The 16,728-nt window shown below is 43.3% G+C and overlaps 1 protein-coding gene across 2 annotated transcripts; it reads right to left on the bottom strand.

The window, feature by feature from the left end:
* Positions 1 to 200: 200 nt before the first annotated feature.
* On the bottom strand, positions 201 to 16,655 carry yrk (Yes-related kinase). 2 transcript variants are annotated; one of them, XM_035183003.2, is made up of 13 exons: positions 16,528 to 16,655; positions 10,372 to 10,415; positions 9,392 to 9,649; positions 8,941 to 9,043; positions 7,856 to 7,954; positions 7,494 to 7,597; positions 7,136 to 7,285; positions 5,878 to 6,042; positions 4,533 to 4,712; positions 3,493 to 3,569; positions 3,160 to 3,313; positions 2,733 to 2,864; positions 201 to 1,397 (listed from the first exon to the last, which is right to left on the bottom strand). In XM_035183003.2, the coding sequence occupies exons 3-13, from the start codon at positions 9,624 to 9,626 to the stop codon at positions 1,189 to 1,191; spliced, it is 1,608 nt and encodes a 535-aa protein (XP_035038894.1). In that variant the 5' UTR covers positions 9,627 to 9,649; positions 10,372 to 10,415; positions 16,528 to 16,655; the 3' UTR covers positions 201 to 1,188. The 2 variants fall into 2 exon arrangements, with proteins under 2 accessions (XP_035038894.1, XP_035038895.1); XM_035183004.2 differs by lacking the exon at positions 5,878 to 6,042 and adding an exon at positions 5,299 to 5,454.
* Positions 16,656 to 16,728: the final 73 nt, after the last annotated feature.

Genomic DNA, 16,728 nt, shown 5'->3' with positions numbered 1-16,728 from the left:
CATCAATTCAGTCTGTAGAAGCCATACAGATGATGATAATAATAAATAAATAAATCCTCACATAAGCCTCATACATCAGTAAAATCATGAAAAGAACACAAGAAGATTAAGACTAAGGAAAAAGACTTTCATTCTCATACATTTTTTACAGGAAAAAAACATAATAAATGTCCAAATGCACATTGAACAAGAGACGTGACTTAACTTGGAAAAGATATGTTATCTTTATTAAAATAAAATGACAGGGGAGTCTCAACATAAAGGTTACATTCTTTTCAAGACGACACAATGAAACACTACCTCTCCACTGATCTTTCACCTTTATGCAGAACGCTTCCCTCTGCCCTCCCAATGGCTGAAAACTGCATACATGTTAACTATAGGTATAGACGTTGTTGTGACACACAGATATATCTGAGTTAAATTAGAACAACAGAGGAGACAGTTCATACAAAATTGCACACAAATGATTGGGAATTTAAAATCCAAACCAGCCCTTTATTTGAACACATGAAACCAGACCTGGGATCAGGTTCTTTACCTAAATAACAAAACAGTGTTTGAAACAGAGGAACATCAATCTTTTTAAAGCTTACATAAGAGCGGCCGTGTCTGTACATAATCAACTCAGTTACACAGGTTCACAAGGTTCATTCTCACAGTTTTCAAAAACAGTATTCCACCTGTTGTTCCATAACCTGTTGCAGATGATTTTCCTTTTTATAATAATGTATCTATCTTAGGTAAACAGCTAATCTCTGTCAAATCACTCCTGTCAGTGAAAAAAACAAAACATATATGGTCGCTGAACAGATCATGTTCCAGCTCAACTTCCCCCCCACCTCAGCACAACCATCTACATCTTCTTTCAGTTCCTTGTTGTCATGGTTACAGAGTAAAGCAACATTCCTGCAAGGCCCAACCAGCAGAGCTCCGACTCTGCTCCCCAACACGGCTGACTGAGCTGTCCTGAGCGGGCTGCAGTGATCACTGACCAAAGGGAAGGAACTGTCTTTAAACAATTAAACAAGGCAATGATATGCATCTTCATATGTGTGTGTGTGTGAGCAACAAATACAATGACAGCATGTGCATGTACTACAATATGCCTGTCAGTGTATGTGTGTCTCTGTCTGTCTGCCTCTGTTCGATTATCGCTTCATGTCTCTCCTATATACACGAGGGTGGTCACAGGTTCTCTCCGGGCTGGTATTGCGGCTCCGTGGCGGTGAAGTAATCCTCCAGGAAGGACTGCAGGTACTCGAACGTGTGCCTCTCGTCGGCCTCCCGCCTCCAGCACTGCACCATCAGTTCATGGAGCGAGCTGGGGCAGCCCGGGGCACAGGGCATCCTGTAGCCCCTCTCCACCTGCTCCAGCACCTCGCGGTTGTTCATGCCTACAGCGGTGGAGGAGGGATGAGGGGGGAATGTGGAGGGGGTGGAGTTGGGGGGTGGGGGTTCAGAGAGTTGGATTCAACAACACACACACAGGCTTAGAAATAATCAGAACATTAAGGAACTCACAATTTAATGCCTTGATTTTATCAAGTTCAGTTTTGTGTTTAATCTAGAATACTTCACAATGGTTTCTGCCAATGGAAACTGTATTATAAAAGGCTTTGAGTTATGAAGAACTTTAAAAGTGTAATTAATGGACAAAGACAGAAAAGACCAAAGGGTTTCACTGAAATAGATTATAAGTAATTACTGTTCTATATCAACTGAAATAAAGAATAAAATAGCCACTAAGAGGCCAGTTTATTGTATTTCTATTTAAGAATTTTAAAATGTGAAATATTTGCTTTTATAATACTTACCAAGACATATCTATTTCTTTTCCTCTTTAATTATTTTCATAATATCTTATCAAATTCATTGGTGCTAAAATCTCCAAAGCAGTAAGTAAAAAAGTGAGGCTCTTTCCTGGTTAAATAAAGTTATATTATTTCATTTTAACAGGCAGTAGTTCCAAATCTAAAATGGAGTAAAGGAATGTTGCAACAAACAACAAATTACAAATCAGAAATTCTAGGTGTCATGGTATCGTTTTGTACGAGTTCCACATTTAAATCAGTGTTTGGTTAAGGGCGTCATCAGAAACACCGACTGCACAGCACCGTCGCAGGTTCTTAACACATCTTTTCCCATCTGACTCCTCTTACTTTCAATGCACTGTTGGGCAAGGCACTTAAACCTGGGTGCACAACTTTTGTCTCCCCCCTCTGGCAGTGAGAGTAGCTACACAAACACTGTTATCACGTGGTTGTGACAAATGTCCTCAGCATCTCTTTTTAAGACTGTAATCCTCCTCTGAAGTTTTTAACTGGAGCATCAGAGACTTTTCTTTCTAATTCTTTCTGCTATAAATTCCCACTCTAGCTCTTATTGACCTTCTCTTTCTCTGTCGTTATATGGTTGCTCCTGTCTTCAGCTGGTTGATGTGAAACGCATTGCTACCATAGTACCACAGACATCACAGGCATCATGTAAACTGTGGAAACCTTTTGCAAAAGGCCTTGACAGTGACTTTAACCCGTAAAGTTTTGAGTTAATCAATGACCACTGGCTAAAACTAACAGAAACTCTCCAACACTCCACACTCATTTGAACCTCCTCTTCCAGATTGTTGTTTTATCAGAATAATACTGAAAGAATTTTCACTGACGATGAAGAATGAACTCATCGCTGCTGCATGTGAAATCAAAACATGTTCAACAGGTATCATCCAGTACCTGGGTACGGCACACGTCCCTTAGTGATGAGCTCAGTCAGTAAGATGCCAAAGCTCCAGACATCCGACTTGATGGTGAAACGTCCATACAGTGCAGCTTCCGGAGCGGTCCACTTGATGGGGAACTTGGCCCCTGAAACCATGGCAACACAGTGAAGATGCGTAATCGTATAATTAGGTTAGGTTATGTATAAAAATATAGGAACGGAGGCAGAGGCAGGAACACTTAATCATCGCAGTGTGTCTCTCTATCTTGGTCTCTCACACACACACACACATAAGAAAACACCTACCCCTAACTTTTTGATAATTTTTAAAAAAGTCCTCACTGAGTAAGATCTAATAATCAAACTGATCCTCACAGATGGACAAAAGACCAATTAAACACACACACACACACACACACACACATGATCCCTTGCTATTACCTTGTCTCGCTGTGTACTCATTGTCCTCGATGAGCCTCGCCAGCCCAAAGTCAGCGATCTTGCACACCAGATTCTCTCCGACCAGGATGTTTGCTGCTCGCAGGTCACGGTGGATGTAGTTCATCCTCTCGATGTACGCCATTCCAGATGCAATCTGTACACACACACACACAACGAGGCACAAACAGCTCAGATCTGTAGCGGAGGAAAAAACACTTTTCTTTCAGAGTGTCAGTGTGTGTGTGTGTGTGTGTGTGTGTGTGTGTGTGTGTGTGTGTGTGTGTGTGTGTGTGTGTGTGTGTGTGTGTGTGTGTGTGTGTGTCTCTCACTCACCTGTGCAGCCATGTCCACCAGCTGAGGCAGCTTCAGGTTCTGTCCCTCTCCATCTTTTAGGAAGTCCAGTAAACTTCCTGAAAAAGAAAATGTGGCATCATAACAAGGCCTGTTTTCAACTGTGTGTGTACAGGTTCCATGTACTGTACCGTGTACATGGATGGTACATCATGTATTTTTTATTAATTCTAAAGAGATAGGTGTCAATAAATCCGTTCACAGTTAAAATATTTTAGTTTCTTTGGCATGAGCTCATTTAAATTCAGATATTTTGATTTTTTTAGGAATATTTTTGCCTGCCCCTAGGCCACCTTCACAGCGAAGGCAAAGGTCTTCCCAAAGAAGGAAGAAAAAAGTTCTGCCCAGCACAGAGGCACAGAGGCTCAAACCTTTGGTCCTACAATTCATGAAAAGTCTCCCTCCCACTGATCTGATTTGAAAGTTGTGTTTTTGTTTGTCGTTGTTAGTTAAATCCTGAAATGCCCAGGAAATCTGAAATATTCGTCATTTTTAAATGGTTTAAATTTAGGATAGGAGCGAGTGAATCATTTTTGGTGCAGATCCAGGATTTTTATTCCTGAGGATTTTATTAGAAAATAATTTCGAATGTATCGAAGTCATCCATCCATCCATTATCTATATTGTTTATATTGAGGGTTGCTGCGGGGGTGGAAGATGGAGCCAATCCCAGCTGACATTGGGCGAGAGGCGGGGCACACTCTGGACAGATCGCCACTGTATGGCAAGGCTGACACTTAGAGACAAATAACCATTCATGCTCCCATTCACATCCACAGTCCATTATGTGTCTCCAATCAACACAACCCACTGTGGGAGGAAGCCAGAGTACTCGCAGAAAACCCGCTCAGTGACGGGCAGAACATGCAAACAAAGAACTAAAGCACTCACTTCGATAGAAACAAATTACCATGTGTCAGATGATTTTAAAATGATCCTAATGCAGATTAAAAACTGTTGAAACAGCAGCGACTCGTACTGTATCTACAGGCACAGGTATGACAGACATCTCAGCCCGATACCTTGGCTCATGAACTCAGTGATGATGTAGATGGGCTCCTCAGACACGACGGCATAGAGCTGCACCAGTTTGTCGTGGCGAAGTCTCTTCATGATTTGGGCCTCCTCCAGGAAGGCCTCGGGGGACATGGTTCCCGGCTTCAGAGTCTTCACCGCTACCTTGGTGGTGCCGTTCCACATGCCTGGCATACAGACAAGGAGGCGTTAATGCACATACACACTCGAGGCACACTCGCAGAGGCATGCTGCGCAGGCACACACAATTATCCAGGCTTACTGACAGGTGGATGACTGTTTATACTGTACATGTTTCATACATATACCAGAACACAAACAGCCATGCATGCAGGTATAGATATCAAAAAATAAGGCACACAATATGCATGCTGTTTCAAATACACACTTGGTCACATTCCTGCATGCAAATGATTGTTATCTTGGAGAGCATGCATGACATGAGACAGGGGGATGTTAGCAGACAAGGAGGTTTACCGGCCTTACATCAGCAGCACCTGGGCTACATGGACAGGCCCAGAGTTTGGCTGGTTTCTGGGAGAAGCTCTGCACGGCTCACACACTGCGATTTACTGAGGGAAACTGTACGACAGCTTCAACAAGAACTTGGTTGAATGTGAATGTGAAAGGATTTATCGCATACACTGATATAAAGGGCCAGCCACGGCCGGCTCGAGCTACACTCTTGGCTACAGGACAGACACCTCAACGGGTGACGCTGAGCATCTAAGGTTTTGGCGGCGTCTGTCTCACCCATCCACACTTCCCCGAAGCAGCCCTGTCCCAGCTTCGTCTGCAGTATCAGTGTGTCCCTGAGCACCTCCCAGGCATCCCGCCCGAGGCCCATGGTGAGCGGCGTGGAGTTGACGCAGGCATGGGTGAGGTAATAACACAGCCCGTCATTACTGCCTGATGGTGGAGGAGATGGGAGCCAGGCATGGGGGTGGAGGAGGAAAATGGTGATGGAGACCAGTGGAGAGGTGGGAGAGAAGATGGGTGGGGAGGGGGTGACAAAGAGGGGAGGTGAGATGATGGAACATGCACATGCAAGACCAGGGGAGGAGGAACAGCTCTGCAAACCTGGATATTAAACACTTTCACTTTTGGAATTAAAAGCTGCTGTTAGACTATGTGTGGGCCGATCACATATTTGTAGCAGGTATTAGGAGACACAGTCAGATGAACTGGACTTTATAGAGTGTCTGTTTGTGCCTCTACACCGGAAATGTTTTACTGATGTTTGTGTCAACCCAACACAACCACGATGTAATACTCCTTTATCCAGGTGTGCTCCAGCTGTTACTTCCCCACCCCCTGCAACACATTCCGTACCCATCCAGACTTCTCCAAACTGGCCGTTGCCCAGTTTTTTAATCAGCTGCAGGGATTCCCGGGGAATCTCCCACATATCCTTGGTCTTCACTGATAAGTCAGCCAGCTTAGGCATGCCCCGTTTACAGCTGCCAATCAAACGGCAGCACAGTCCTGCCGCTCTCTCTGACACAGTGAGAGAGAGGGAGAGAGAAACGGAGAAGCAAAGAGGAAAAAGAGACAACAAGAGGAAAAGAGCAAATGCAGAGATAAAGAAAGATCAAGACAGGTTGCTTGTGCGATTTATGCAACTGACAAGTAAACAAAAAACTAAAGACACAAAGAAATTTGAACACAACAGACGAAAACACAGATTCTGAGCAGCAGTGGCATCGTGTACAGACACATAAGAAGACGATACAGGGACTTTAGAGTAAGTGAGAAAAAACAAACACACAAAAGGTCCATCACAAGTGCTCACACTGCAGAATGAGTGCTATATCGGTACGAGCCACAAGGGGGCAGAGTTAATCTGACATAATCTGAGAGCACAGGAAGTGGAGGGTGTGAACCAGGCTTTTTTTTTTTTTCACACAAACTCAGAGGCTGAAAAAGTCACAGCTGGTGAGTTGCGGAAGAAATATTCAGATCATCTACTAAAGAAAAAGAGGTGAAACCCCAATGTAAGAATATTGCATTACAAAATTGTATTTCCCTTAAGTATAAATGTATAATTAGCAACATGTTCTTAATAAAAGTAGAAGCACTCGATGGGAACTTCTTTGTTCATTTCCTATTATATGAACATTATGTTGATTATTATATGAAGTAGCTGGTTGTTTCATTAGATCTTATTTCATGTAAGATCTGAAACTGCAAAACAACTTTGCCCCTGAAACTCCAGAAGTGTTTTGTGGACTCAAACACTTCCCCCACCCCTCCATCGTCATAGTGGTGAGTGGATAATGAGGGAATTTTCATTTTCATTCAGTGATCTATCCCTTTAAGACGTCAAATAGATGAAGCAAATTAGCAGAAAAAAGTTGCATCAAAATGAAAGAGTGAATAAGAACAAACACCACAAAATTGTACTAAGTTACTGATTTAGTATAAATCCAGAAACTGAAAAAGACAGATTTTGGTGATTCGAGGTATTTAAGACAAAATGTTTGGTTTAAAACATAAATACACTTTGTTGTGATGAACTTTCTCCAGTCTGACCGAAAGGCAGAAAAAAGAGGATGACTTCATGTCTTGTGCATGTTTTTGTGTGGGTCACCTGTGTAGTGCTCAACCAGCTGCGGAACAGTGTCAAACTGGGATCTCGTGGTGATGTAGTAGCCTCCGTTGTCTAGTTTGCGGATCTTGTAATGCTTAACGTGGTCTCCCTTGTTTTCGTCCCAGTCACGGATGGACAGAGAGTAAGCGCCTATAAAAGAGGAGGGAGGGAGGGAGGGTGAGGACAACGATGCACAGTGCAGGTTCAAAGTGAGAGATAGAAAGAAAGACAAAGATGAAAGTTTGTGTCTATTATCAGACAGTCTGTGCGTGCGTGTGTGTGTGTGTGTGTGTGTGTGTGTGTGTGTGTGTGTGTGTGTGTGTGTGTGTGTGTGTGTGTGTGTGCGCGGTCTCTTTACCCTTGGTGGTCTCGCTCTCTCGTATGAGGAAAGTTCCCCTCTGGTTGCCATGGCCGAGAAGTTGTCTCTCCGCATCCTTCCTCCCCATCTTCCCAAAATACCACCTGTCACCATGACAACATCACATAGGTCACCACAGCAGCACAGTGAGCATCATGGGATGTTTGCTCTCAGACTTCATGTCGATAATCGGAAAAAACTTTCAGCATAAACTATCCATACTTACCACGCAGTATATAGTGTATAGCTTTCATTACACGGTGTTTGAGAGAGAGAGAGAGAGAGAGAGAGAGTGTGTGTGTGTGTGTGTGTGTGTGTGTGTGTGTGTGTGTGTGTGTGTGTGTGTGTGTGTGTGTACTCACTCCTCAGCCTGTATAGAGTCGACAGGAGCTACGTAGTTGGAGGGGATGTAACCTGAGTTGCCAGTGTCCAAAGATCGAGCCTCCCACCAGTCACCCTCACTGACACATCGACACAAAACAAACGTTTGCTTATAGAAAAGCAACATGAGTTCATATTAATATTTTTGTAAAATGAAATCATGACAGTAGAAAAATTTCCTCTTTATACCCACTTAAGCGTTCATGAGCCAAAACCTCTTTTGAGTGTCACCAGCCTCATTTCTAACATAATAATTCAAGAAGCAGATGTTTATCTACACAAAACTAGAAGAGACTCAAAGGTGTTGAGATGAGAGGGAAAGATAAAGAACATGTGTGAAGTTGATTGTAAGACATGAGGGGACGACCCAGGCAGCAAAACCAAATTGAATCATCCTCATTCGAACTTGTTTTATATTTCTAGAATGGGACGGAAACATTTACTGGACTATGCAGGTGCTCCCACAGTCCAGAGACGTGCAGGTCATTTGGTGACCCTTAATTCCTCGTATAGGTTTGAGTGTGAGAGTGACAGGTTGTTTGTCAGGGTGCACACCGGCTCTCGCCCAATGACAGCGGGGATTGGCTCCAGCCCTCCTTAAAGAATAAGCGGTGCAGCTAATGGCTGGATGGAGTCATAGCTGATCTCATTAAACACATTTTGTGTTTGTTTTTTAGGTGGATACAAAAAGAACTGAACAGATTACCATGAAACCTGATGAAAGGATGCATTATGGGTGAGGGGGGAACCCATTACATTTTGGTGCAGGTCCGGATCAGGGGGCGGATCCCAGAACCTTGCCGGATAGGGCACTTTTTGATCTTTTTACCAATTTCCCAGGGAATAATTCAAGGATCTTCGTTTTTAAACATCAGGCATATTTAGAGGACTGATATCTATGAGTGTGGGAAACTTGGTGCAGCTTGATTGAATTTAAGCGGGTTGTTGGGCCTCGGTGAAGGTATGCGCTCTACTGAGTCCCTTTCTCGCTTTTGCTCAAATCTGAAATCAAAACCATAACTTTTAATGTGATTAAAACGCAGTTCATTTGCGTGTTTGTACTCACGTATTGTTGATGATCTGAAACTTCTCTCCTTTCTGGAAAGTGAGGTCGTCTTCCGTGCGAGCGTCATAGTCATATAGAGCAATGAAGAGAGTGACTCCGCCACCTGTTCACACAAAGAAGCACAGATACACCCCCCACACGACACTTTTAAAGTTGTACATTCTGGTCAAAACCACTGAACCCTCATTTACCGTTTAACCCCTTTAACAAGCAGCAGTATCCTGTTGGTGGATCCCTCATGCTGTGCAGTTAAACAGTGGTTAAACACACACACAAATACAAATGTGTGAGAAAATACTCTTTTAGTCCCTCTTATTGGTTTCACTTTTCAACTATCTTGTGTCACATATGTTGTGACACAAACCATGTAATGGCTGGGTTTTACTTTAATTATTCATGTGTTTAGTTATGACACACACACACACACACACACACACACAGAGAGTCGTACTTGTTACGCCTCCAGGCCGTTGGTGTGTGTTGGTGTTGAGGAAGATGGTGCCGCACGAGAAGCCCTTGTTGAAGTCCGGGATGGTCTGAGTGGGGTCGGGACAGTAACGGCCCTGAGTCAAAGCTGCGGACAACCCTCCATCTGCGTTGCTAGGAGACAGGTCTGCAACATCCACTGCTGCTGATGCTGCTGCTTCTTTGGCGGACTTCTTCTGCTTGCAACAGGCACACCCCATAATAACCAGCACGGCGACAGCGTCTATGAAAGGAGCAGAGTAAAAAAAGACTTCATTGCTGCTTGCTGCTAAAAGACTTTTCTTAAACCTGGTACTTGTATAATAGTTCATAGCAACAACAGGCTTGTTTAAAGAGATGACAGCAAAGTTTCCTTAGAGTAGAAATAATAGGCGATATACATATCTCAAATTAAAAGTCTGTATGAAGGGCTACTCCAGTAATTAATCAAAATTGTATTGTCAAAATCAAAGCAGCAGATACCAAGATACCCTGACCTTTAATCCCTAGTGTGTGTCATGCCCCAAAAAGAACAGATCCTTCATTTCCCATGATCCAACATGACAATATCTTCCATTGTCAACACCCGCATCATTTAAACTTTGAGTCCGAAGCCCCAGTCACATCCTTTTATTTACTGCATGAGTAACATGAATTACTTCAAATAAAATGTATTGATAATAACAGTATTGCATTTATCAACAACAGCCAATTTTCACATTACAATAAGTAATCAATTCCCTTTGATATCTTGTCTTTGAGGGTGAGACGAGCTGTTTGAAAGTGAAAGCAACACACGTTTACAGAAACTAACGAGAACTGTGAAGAGTAAGAGAAGTCACGAACTTTAAATAAATACTCAACTTCCCGCATGAAGGAGGAGGAGGAGGGGGAGGAGGAGGGGAAGGAGGAGGGGGAGGAGGGGGCTGAGGTACGACAGGAAGGAGAAGTTAACTTTTTTCTCACCTGATGTCTTCCTCTGTCAGATCATCTGTCAATCACCATCGCCACTGGAACACAAAAAAAAGGGGGAGGAGATGAGTGACAAGGGGTGGAATGAGAGAGTGGGGCAAAGAGCCGATGAGTGGCAGAGAGAGGCAGAGAGGGAGAAGGTGGTGGAGGATGTGCGAGAAAGGCTCGAGAGCGGTAAAGCATGAATAAAGAGACGTGTGAGGGGAGAGTCAGAGACAGCAGAGACGAGTGTGAGAGAGAGAGAGAGAGAGAGAGAGAGAGAGAGAGAGAGAGAGAGAGAGAGACAGAGAGAGAGATGTGAGGTTAGCCACTTCCCTTTTATTGTGCAGTTTCATGAGGGGGTATTCAGTCGTTCTCTCTGGTCAACAGCTGTCTGTGTCTGTGGCTGTGTCTGTGTGTCTGTGTGTGTGTGTGTGTGTGTGTGTGTGTGTCTGTGTCTGTGTCTGTGTCAGGGGCTGTGTGTGTCTGTGTGTGTACTTGTAAGGTTAAGACTTGCTTATATGGTTAGGCAATTAGATGTGATGGTTTATATTAGGGGCTGAGGAACACATTGTGTGTGTGTGTGACTCAGAGTGATAAGCACAGACGATGTGAAATTGCGTTTCACATAGATCATTGTGTCAGCGTGAACACATGTACGCAACTCTCGACTTCCAGTTTTGAGCGAACCACATTGTTTCAATAGGACCCGTGTTGACAAAGCAAAAGCAGCTGCCAACATCAAGAGGAAATAACACACAGACAGGACTGTACAACACTGTGTGTGTGTGTGTGTGTGGGTGTGTGGGTGTGTGTGTGTGTGCGTGCGCAGCGACCCCTGTGTACAGTCAACAAGAGCTTTTCTCATCAACACAAGTGCTTTTGTAGATAAATAGATTCTTTACTTGTCCTCACAGGGCAGTTGGTTCCGCAGCGTTTTTCACACACCAACATAAGAAACATCACCAGACAACACTTTCACTTTGACTCTAATTACATCTTAAACTGCTCTGGATCGACAGAAGTGGACGTTTGGTCCAGATCAGCTGCACGTCCTAATTTTTGTGCATCTGAAAAGCTTGTGTTTCAAACTTTTTTGTAAATAGGGAGGCGTCATGTTGTCCAGATGAGAGCAGTTGTTTTTGTTTGTTTCTTTTTTCAGGGAAACATGCTTATGCCAAGTGCCTTGCTTAAGGGCGTTCAAGTTATTACGTACACCTTAAAACAAAAGCTTGACACTTTGGGAAATATCCCTGTCAGAGTGTTGGATGAAGATAAATAGAGACACCTCAGCTCTTTCCAAAACAAAATCCATCCCTTCACGCCCCATAATCATTAATCAACTCATTACATTATTGTTTGTTTGCATTGTACAAATTTCCTTTGTGGAATTATTCTATTCTATACATTTTTTTTCTTTCTTTTTTAGGGTGGGAGCATTAAGCTTTTTAATTGATCAGACATATTTTATTCAAGCATAAAAGAAGGAGAGAGAGAGTGGAAGACATGGAGCGAACGGCCGTGTCGGCATCAAACCTGTGGCATCAGAGGACTCACGCCTCTGTACCTAATTATATTCTAACATTAGTCCTTTAGAATGAAGCAGTGTGTTACTGCTGTAAATCCACTTATGATGGTTGCAATGTGTAGTTTTTAGAAATTCATCATTTGCCATAAAGCACAAACGTCAGAGAGACAGACAGCTACAAGACAACAGTGACAAAAAGAGACGATCCAGAACAATGAAGAACACAATGACAGATCAATACACATGATTGAAAAGCTGAAGTGATTAGTTCATTCATTGATTAGTAAATGAACTGAAAAACAACCAGCAACTCTGTTCTGCTTTCTTCTCTGATCTATGTCAGGTTTTGGAAAAAATTTGAAACTTGATGATGTCATGTTGGGTTTTAGGAAATGTTGAAAGATCTTTGTCAGATTAAGAAATAATGAAAATAATCTTCGGTTGCATTCGTAGATTCCACTGTGTTGTTATATTGTAGTTATCAACAATCATGAACATTGTAACCTGTGACAGGATGAGATTTATTTCTTTACTGTTGTCTGAGGCTGTATCCATCGAGGTGTACCTAATAAACTGGTAACTGAATCTAGAGTGGCCCTGGGATTCAAACAGGCAACTCTTCGAGCTGACTCAACTCTGGCCTGCAGCCTCCCCACCTACTCAGGAATGTGAGGGAAGTCACACTCAGGAAGAACAATACAGATTATGGCTGAACGGCAAAAAAAGAGTTTTTTTAAAAAAGACGTTCATTTTCATTTGGAGAAAACACCCGAGCTCCCAAAAGAAGGGACGTGTGCCAGTGGTTTGTTCCGTCCACACAACAAACTCCACCAAATTTCTCTCAGCGCCGTTTCAGGCCTTGTGTCGCTCGCTTACAGTAAAATATGTGACAATTTCACGTGTGCAGGAACACACACACACACACACACACACACGTTCACTATCAGGTCAGCCATCAGGAGAGCTGCAGGAAGTTAGCCCTGTTAGAGTTTCCTGTCCACCCCTCTGATGGCTCCCTCCTTTTCCTGGAAACTGAGGACAGGGTCCATCCACACGCACACACACCCACACAAATACACACAAGCACAAACACACACATCTTCCTCTCTGTTGCTGTTTTTCTCTGTTTGCTGTTTACTCCTCCTGCCTCCTGGCCCACACCCCTCCAACAACACTATCCTTTCTTTATTCCCTCAATCCACCTCCAGCTGCTAACTTCTTTCACCATGAGATTAAACAACAGAGAGGATAAACGTTCAAGGCCGAAAAAGAGGCCTTTATGTCACGGCTGCCCTTTGGCTCATCGTCTCTTCTTTCCCGGGATTTCTAAGATTGGCAGACGACCATCGACGGCGTCGGCACAATAACAGGGATATCGTGTATTCACACGAGCACGTAGCAGAGCGGCCGCGCCGCCATTTCTCCTCTGCTGATTTCCTGCTGACCAAATATAGTTTCTCTCGTCTGCCTTCCTCTCTTCACACTGAGGTTGTGATGATTCATTAATAGCACATAATGATTCAGTTGACATGAGGTGACAAGAAACACCCTTGTGAAACACTAGGCATCCTTAAAAGTTGCATATAGGCCTCGATATGCGGCTGACTTCTCTATCCGAAAAAAACATTGGAACTCAAGCCCAGGGTACAGTATGTAGAGGCAAGTGTGTAAATATAGATTTCTCTGTATTTTTTTAATAAAAAGTGACCACACCAGAGACATTTAAGAGCAGCCCGAGTTCCTCTTTGCCTCTCGAAACTAATCAGTGAAGACAAGATACAGGAAACATTCCGCTTTTTGGAAGTTTACCCTTAAAAAAAAAAGAATCATCAAGTAAAAGTCTCTTCAGTCACATGCTCACTGTGCCGGCTGCAACATCTGTATATGACATAACAACATTGACGCAGTCATTTCTCAATGATGCAACCGTCAATAAATATTACTTCTGTTCATCACAACTTAATACTACAAACAAATACTTTTTAATTACCCTGCACGACAGGCTTTTATTATGGTTATGTTTTGGTCTGCGTTAGTTTGCTTGGTACCAGGGCACCGGGTGAAAGGATGCGCTCTGTGTCAGGAGAGAAGACATTACATTTTGGTGCGGATGAAGGAATTTATTTCACTTCGTTCAACATTTTTATGTTATTTCTAAAGATTCTCGGATCTTAATGAAAACCATCAGGCATATTTAGGTAACTGATTTCTATGAATGTGTGAAATTTACTCCACCTTGATTGAAATTAAGGGATTGTTGGTCCATTCTAGTTCTTTTAGAAACTACAAAATAACCACACAGTTGAAGCCAAGGCCACAACTGAACTATTTGTTCATCTAAAAATGATTTTCCTGATTAAAATGTGTTTGAAGTCCAAAAAAGTGAAAAAAACCCTCATCCCTTTTACAACCCTCAGTTAATTGGGTTCAAGACTAAACTTCACTTCACTGACTGGATGCTGACATTACAGATTTTTTGTGGAAGCTGCATAGCTGCATAGATGATACAGATTAAATACAGTGAAACAGTTTCTTCTGGTGAGGAGAAGTGCCGCATTGGTTTCTGCTAAGTCTGTGTGCAACAACAGGCCGTTACTAACGTACTTTCCACAACTGCAGAGAAGTAATTTGGTGTATATTTGTATACTATGAACAATACAGGGAAGCAAATCATTTCTGACCTACAAAGCTTTAACATGCATTCAGTGAAGTCTTCTGAAATCACAAAAGCATCACACTCCGTCGTCACACTCGCAAACATCCAAATCCGAAGGACACACCCTTTCCTGCACGGTGGACTGCAGATAAGCTGCAGCTCCCTGCAGGGAATTCACCATGGGAACACAAGGGCGACACACACACACACACACACTTACTCACACAAACACACACAGCTGTTCAGATCTGTAGAGTTTTAATAGTTTATATCATTTCTTTCTTCAATTCTCCTCTTTTAGTGTTTCTCCAGATGTTTACGTACCCACCTTTCACTCCGACTCTCTCCCTGGTTTCGCAGGAAGCCTGACAGGATGCAGAGTGTGAGTGGGGCAGGAATGATAGGACAATGGGAAGCAGGCTGTCACTGAACCCTCACACAGCCCATAACACACACTCATAAACACAAACACACACTAACAGACCACATACACACACTTGGACAGAAAAAAAGAGAAGGAGACAGCTCTAGCAGTGGAAAAGCGAGGTGTCTCGTTCACCGGGACGTCCTGTTTCCACATGAAGTCATCACTTCCTTTTGATACAGAGGACTGAGGTGGTTTGTTGGAAAACAAACGTGAACATTCACACAAAGGTACTGAACGGTCACGTCTGATTTCTGTAGCTTCGGGGCCTGTTTTAAAAAGAGGAAGATACTTTTTTGGGTCATGCTCGATGCCTCATCAAGATAGCACCCGCAGCTGACACCCTCCACCCATGGATGCTAACATTAGTCCGCTGGGAAAGCTTTGTGATGATTGTGACCATTTCTAACCCTTCCACACAAAAAAGAAAAAAGAAAAGCTTCCACGCCCCCTTCCTTCCTGCCTAACCCCGTGGCTAAAGACAGGAACTGACCTCGTAAAGAAACAGGAAGTGATGAAGTGCGGCCTTGGACGGTCTAATCGCATTTTTTCCCTCCAACATCCGACCCTCAAAATTCCACGACAACTCCTTCACGCAGACCCACAAGAACTTTTCTAGAGATTTGGAGAAGGAGGTGTGATCACACAGCGTCCACCTATCTTCTGTCAGGGAGAGGAAACAAACACCCGCAGAAGGCCACAGAAACGCCTCAGATACAGTAGATGGGCATGTGAAGGAAGCACTGCCTTTCCCTCAAGGTGATATCCTGTATAGGTGTGATGCTAAATAAATCACAGCCAATTACTAAAGGAATGTGAATGTATGAGATCTGACAGACAGCATGAAGTTAGAATTAAAAGTTTGACAGAAATCAGAGAGAACAATCACAACTATGACCCACATGACGCAGGTGTTTGCCACTGATCCAGACCCAATTAAAATGTATTGCTCGACACTTTAAATCTGATGTTTGTAAAGATCCTTCATATGCAGAGATCTCGCCTGACTTGAGACAACTCTCTGGTGAATTTGTCTCTTTCATCACACCTGTTGGTGCAGTTGGATTTCTAAATATCTTCCTCTCTCTCTGTTTGCATGCAGCACAAGAGTGGAAGTGGTGGAGGTCACACATATATGAACTTCTCACTTCGTCAACAGGCTAAACTTCCTTTTATTCAACTGTGAAGTTTCCCCATGTTCACGACACTCAAATCAACACACTATTCTGGCTATTTTAAATATACACAGGCTTGTATAACCCATATATTCCTGTTATATAAACATATGCAGATGGACAGAGTGGACTGAGGTGGTGGTGGGCTGCTGGAAACATCCACCCTGCTGTCTTCTTAACACAACTAGTACAACTAACTTCTTCTTAGTTTACGTAACAATGACACAGTTCAAATCAACATGCTACATGTCATGATAACGACTTCTCCATATTTCATGTGTCAAGTGAGATTCGTACAGTTGATGCTAAATCAAACGACCACTCATCTTCTATCAATACATCATCATAATTATTAGTAATAACTCATAATGAACTCAGCAACACGTACCGGACAGTGAAGTTGCGTTATCCCGGTGAACAGCAGCAGTGACCGGATCGAGGCTCGCGGGACGCACCGGTGGGGTGGGGGGGGTGCGAAGTACAGCAGCGCGCGACTACAATGAAATGAAACGTGAGCGCGCGCCCCGTCCGGAAGGCTCGCGGAACAGTCCAGCCCCAGAGGAAGGCGCGCGTGCACATGTTGCAAAAG

This window comes from Hippoglossus stenolepis, chromosome 17, assembly GCF_022539355.2.
Source record: "Hippoglossus stenolepis isolate QCI-W04-F060 chromosome 17, HSTE1.2, whole genome shotgun sequence".
Lineage (NCBI taxonomy): Eukaryota > Metazoa > Chordata > Actinopteri > Pleuronectiformes > Pleuronectidae > Hippoglossus > Hippoglossus stenolepis.
The sequence above is the reverse complement of the archived record's forward strand: the minus strand, read 5'-3'. Positions and strand labels throughout refer to the sequence as shown.